General features: G+C 38.4%; 1 protein-coding gene across 1 annotated transcript; it reads right to left on the reverse strand.

Moving 5' to 3' along the window:
- Nucleotides 1–430: 430 nt before the first annotated feature.
- Nucleotides 431–988, reverse strand: LOC108666930 (carbohydrate sulfotransferase 11; the record flags this gene model as incomplete). The annotated part of the gene is given in 2 exon segments (XM_018153899.1): nt 431–448; nt 735–988. Coding segments are annotated over 2 exon segments (200 nt in total), but the record flags the coding sequence as incomplete, so codon positions are not given.
- Nucleotides 989–6,184: the final 5,196 nt, after the last annotated feature.

The following is a 6,184-nucleotide window of genomic DNA, read 5'->3' on the forward strand; positions in this document are numbered from 1 at the left end:
AATTGTCGATTCTATCGGCAGCCAGTTTGCCGAATCTGTAGAATCAGCATTTCGTCACTGATTTAGAAAATTGGACGTTAGAGGTAGAGTTAGAACATAAATCCACAGTTAGAGTTAGAAAAGGTTAGGTCAAGTTCGGTCAAGTTCCTTTATATTTAAATATTAAAAAAATTGCTCACTGACCTAACCCCAGATTCCTTTTGTATAGGAATGCTGATTCTACAGATTCGGCAAACGTGCTGCTGATTCCATAGAATCGACCATTCCGCTATTTCGGCACGACATATGTAATTAAAAAAAGTAATTTGTAACATATAATTTACGAAAATATCACGGCAAGATAAAGTTACGTCTCACCTTGAAGTATTGAAAGGATACATCGCTCGAGTTCAAAATAGCGCCATAGGCTTTGTCCGCAAATTCGATGTGGTATTTTGGCAGCAGGTAACTGAAAACATGCAAATTCAATGTAGAATTCTGGCAAGAGCTACTATGCAACATATGCTGATCAGTGTTAACTCTTTCTTAATCAAGACAAATGTAGTGTCGAAGGCATTGCCTATGTTATCGAGCTTTGAAACATCACTTAGAATATGTGAGAGCGAGATATATTAGTGAAAAACCCAATCATTAGTGGGAATATGTTCGGGAAAATACAACTCTGTTAAAATCTGGTTTAATGGCCACCATCTATTTCAAAATTGGGATTGAGAATTTCTTTATTCTTGACGCACCTGAGATCGTCGTTCCAGGTTTCCATTTTGACGATATATTCGTAGCTCAGGTCACACACTTGACAGTTGAGAAAAAACGGACGCCAGTGCGAGTTGAACGACTCGTACGCGGCAGCGTCAGCCAGAACGGGAACTTTCACTGTATCTATCAAGTACTCCGCAAAGTCCTTGAAAAGTGGCATTGGCGGCAACCTCTCTTTTTGTACAATGCATTTCCTAGTGAAAAGGTAATGTTATATTTAATACTTCCTCTGCATGCCATCTGCACAAAAAGAACATGAACAGATATCTTCCAGTTTTATCTCAGGAACTTTCAATTTTAATATTTAAAATTTCGATTCGATTGTAAAACAGAGTTTATATGAGTAAAAGTATAGCGCAAACAGGAGATTTAGTCGCTTGCAAAATCGTGCAGTGCCAATCACGTCCTGGTACTCAGCATTGAGCCAAAGACGGAGGATGGCAACGTTGCCGTATGTTTATATGAATTTATAACTGTGTGGGTGCGGTGCTACGAGAAAAAACCGTAGGATAGAAGAGGTGAGGCGGCAGATGGTGCCCAGAAAAATGAAGAAGAAAATGAAATGTTAGAAAGCAGACTAAAAGTTGGTACGTGCATTCTTTGATTTATGTTAGATGCTTGAGTTGGTCAGTTATGAATTGGAGTTGACTAGGGCGGGGAATGCTAATGAAATTGCACGGTTGAGTGCTTTTTCTTTTTTTTTTCTTACAGATTTATTATACTAATTAATACTAGGAATGACGAATGATAGCAGGATAGAGACACAATTGGGGCTCAGCGTTTTGATGCCTTTCTCGTTGGTCAGTTTCAATTCAAGTAATTGTCTATCGCCATTGCTGTGAACTCGTTTCGGTAGCCCCTCGTAGAGATGCGATTTTTATTATATTTGTGGTTAGGTATACAAGGATTGGGTTCGGGGACCCAATACGAGAATATTTGAATTGGTTGTGCTGATTCACGATGGCATTTGAGAGAAATTTAAGAGTGAGTTGGAAGGTTGAAGAGATGAGGGCGATGTGATTTGATGATCAACCAGATTTGTTGAGCTCCTTTGTTTAAGACTGCGAGCACGACAAGATGTTGCATCTTTTATGTAGAGCCCACAAAGATTTAAAATGAGACTCGTGTGTATCAGTGCTGACGAGTAGTGCTTTGTTTTTATTTTGGACTTTTTTTAAATAGCGGATAAATAATTTTGGATTTTATGTGTAATATTACTGTGAGTTTATGAAGAAAGATCTGACTACGGCTGAGGATATTATGTCGAGTTGGATGAGGTTCAATCTGTGTATTTTGTACAAATTTGTGAGTGCATTCATTTTTCGTGCTATTCAGGAACAAAAACCGAATGACATAAGTTTCAATCTAGAATTGCTCAAGTGTTTTGTGTATTGGCAGAATATATTTTTCTTTGCAATTGGGATTTTTTAAGCTTAGGGACGTTGCCCTTAATAAATTTGTTTTCTAATTTGTTTAATTGTTTTCTTCTGACTTGTTTTCTTTTGTTACATGACCGGTTATATTCCCAGCGTTCGGCAGTACATTCTAGTAGTTATTTGAGAAATTTAACCAATTGTTGTATTGTTTGTGTTTGTTAGTGAGGATACAATGTCGTGAGTGCAGAAGCTATACAGGGAAGGGGTTCTGGCTGAAGCAACCGCAACATGAGGTAGCATACGGGAGGAAGCAGATGATGACGTAGGTATACAAAGAAGGTGAAGTAAACTGAGTAGTATAATGATAAGAAAAAGGGCGCGGAAACAACAATGCAACTAATTATAAACATCGTCCTCACCTGCCCCTCGTAAACATCGTCCTCACCTGCCCCTCGTAAACATCGTCCTCACCTGCCCCTCGTAGGTATGGTCCTCACCCTCCTCTCATAAACATCGTCCTCACCTGCCTCTCGTAAACATTGTCCTCACCTGCCCCTCGTAAATATCGTCCTCACCTGCCTCTCATAAACATCGTCCTCACCTGCCTCTCATAAACATTGTCCTCACCTGCCCCTCGTAAATATCGTCCTCACCTGCCTCTCGTAAACATTGTCCTCACCTGCCTCTCGTAAACATTGTCCTCACCTGCCCCTCGTAAACATTGTCCTCACCTGCCCCTCGTAAACATTGTCCTCACCTGCCTCTCGTAAATATCGTCCTCACCTGCCTTTCGTAAACATTGTCCTCACCTGCCTCTCGTAAACATTGTCCTCACCTGCCCCTCGTAAATATCGTCCTCACCTGCCCCTCGTAAATATCGTCCTCACCTGCCTCTCGTAAACATTGTCCTCACCTGCCTCTCGTAAACATTGTCCTCACCTGCTCCTCGTAAATATCGTCCTCACCTGCCCCTCGTAAANAATTCTTACCCTTAACGACGGCTGAAGACCGAACGATCAGTTTATGCGTTGGAGGATTACAGGGAAAATTGACACCGAAAATTATAAAATGATAATAACAAGTAAGCGAGTTACCGGTAATGTACAATCGTCTACTTGAAGTCTCCGAACCTGTCTCTTATACACATCTAGATGTGTATAAGAGACAGAGATAACGTAGAGCATTAAAAAGGCGTTACACTAGAAATACAGCAATGATGGTGTTAGGGATTGGATAGAATGTATATTTGTCATTTTGTATTAGAGAGAGTTTGACGTGACCTTGACCGAATAGCGGAACCTGATTTAGTCTTGTGTTTGTCGTCGATGTGAAAGGTACGTCACGTGTAAATAGGAACAGTGGATGCTAGGTTTACTATCGTTTGTCTTGCGTGCAATTTGTGTGATTTTTTCGTCATTTGTGTCATTTTTAATGCTTAGACTTCGTGCTTCTGATTACGATCAATATTTATGTTTATGTCGATTCATTGCTAGATATTTATTCTCGTTTTTTTTAGTAATTTTCAGGAGTCTCAGTAATAGTCTCGATTCAAGTAATCATCTCAGTAATAGGCCTGCTTCAAGAGACCATCTCAGTAATAGTCTCAGTAACAGTTCAATTTCAAGTCATTAGTTCCCGGTGTACATACATGTCAATAAAGATTATTAAGAAACCTTGTTCTCACGGTGGCTAATGGATGGACCTATACGATCATTTAGCTGAACAATGCAAGGACGAAGATGGCTTTATTTTCCTTTTTGCTGGAGTGCGTCCCTAGCAATGGACACAATAATGATAATAGTGATGCGGCTCGCGACTAGCTATAAACAGTCTACTCCCGAAGACAGTTCGGTTAGTTTATTTTTTTATTCAGTTGTCTTTCGAGGAGTGCGGCGGCTTGAAACCTAGAACGCAAACCGCGGCCAATATCTGGCCCGCTACACAAGGACTGCAGGAAATAAAAGGAATATACAATGCAAATGCACAATTTTTTAATGCAAATAGCGCAATTTATCTGCAAATATTTCTTTACAAATGTTAATGGGAGTTCTATGCATCGTATGCTTTACGCAGGCACGATTATTAAGGCAATGGTTTGTTATGTTCTGTGTCCATGTAAAATTGTAAATAAAATGAAACCAGGCATGCTCACTAACTCCGAACCGGTGACAACAGCTGATTTGTTTATTTAAAGTATACATTTTCATTATTAAAGCATAGGACTATCTAAGCAACATTCATGTAGCTGAAAGACCTGTAAAAGAAGATGTAGATATTAGATAAGTATCCAAACACATACCCAAGCATTGGATACATAAGTGAAGTATTCAAGGCGCATCTAGTCACTAGTAATTTTCGAAAAATAAAATTTGTCACTGCGATGATGTCTAACTTATGAACGCAGCTGTTCAATTTTTCATTTATAATCGATTAGATCTGCAGGCGACTGCAGAACTCAATCCATGATCACTGGACACTGAAGGTGAAACTTTCTTCCCGAAAATAGGTCCTTAATGTATATGTTTTTATCCGCTCTGACATCATAAAATCAGGATCAAATTGGCTCAGTTCGCATACATAGGCATCGTTGTTATATGATGATAAACAAAATGGTAACGATACTTTATTCTGCTCCTTTTGCTTGAATATTGTTCATCGTCGATAATTATTGCGAGAAAACGGTAGCTGCATATCAAGTTTACTTCAATTATTAGGCGCATGTTGTTGCCTGTTCAAAATATGACATTTGCGGAGAGCGTAATTTTTCCTTTTTTATTTCTTCACATTTAAAATGGATATATACTTCATTCGGTTCATATAGTCATGGAATAGACTTTCGCTGATCCAATTTGGTCAGGAAATTCTGAGCCGAAAAGAAACTCTTCACCCAAACCCTCGTTAATGAACTGTATAAATAAAACATAAGTTGGTTTATGCTTACAATGAGCATTTACTTGACTTTAATTACCTTGAATTATCAACCAGGTTAACTCAACTGAGTGTTAAATATATAATCATTGACAGATTTCTCTAGATTGGTCAGCCCTCGAATTTTATCTATTTCTTTGACGTTCGTGAGGTGCTGTAAACTGCTGTATTATGAGGTGTAACTGCTCTATTATAGAATTATAATATCCACATACTGTCAAAATTAACTGTAAAAGCTGTATTGGCTAGTTTTGCGTGTCATGCACTAAATGCCATGAGCCTCGATCGTGACGGTCATGCCTCGTCAAGACAATAAAAAGGGCCGCGGAAGCGTAAACTTTCCACAAGCAGTCCGTCGTCTCCATGACCACCGACACCATCCCTTCTTCTTAAGAACGTGTACAATAATATTGCTTTCATCCTCAATAGGCTTACATTTGAGTGAAGGAAAAATCCATGACTAGAAGTTCCCCAACAATCAGAAGTAGCTCGGGTATTGATCTATATCATGGCCCAAAATAACAGCAGTTCGCGGATCAGGGATACAGTAAAGACAGAATCTGATTGAAATGCATTCCATATATTCCTTTTTCATCATGGAATTCATTCCTTGATAAATTCAAATATTAATTCTATTCATTTCTTTTTTATCAAGATTTGAAAAAATTAAAGATCAAATTCATAAGTTGGATAAAATAATTCTGTACACACAATAATGCCGTCTCATCACATACCTCATTCAAAATTTATGCGTGTCTTAGAAACATAAGTCGGCAAATAATTGCCCTAAATAAGCACTTCTGTTCCAGTTTATAAGTGTTGTACGATTTTTGAATGCGATGACCGACCCTCAGTTGATGAAAATAGGATAACAGACAACAGGAATAGACACATCATATGCAAGCGGATAGCTTCATATTATTGATAAATCAGTTGTTAGTATTCCCGTGAAAAATTAGTACGTTATATGATTCACATTGCATTAACATTTCTTCATCTTTTGACGACTTGAATTCATTCAAACAATTATAATATTTCTATCAGTCATTATCCAGCAGAATTAAAACGCAGGGAACGGTAATATTGAGGTGGGCGGAAACTTGTCTAATAATAATTATGTGAGG

The sequence above is a fragment of the Hyalella azteca genome, unplaced genomic scaffold, assembly GCF_000764305.2.
Source record: "Hyalella azteca isolate HAZT.00-mixed unplaced genomic scaffold, Hazt_2.0.2 contig13075, whole genome shotgun sequence".
NCBI classification, from domain to species: Eukaryota; Metazoa; Arthropoda; class Malacostraca; order Amphipoda; family Hyalellidae; genus Hyalella; species Hyalella azteca.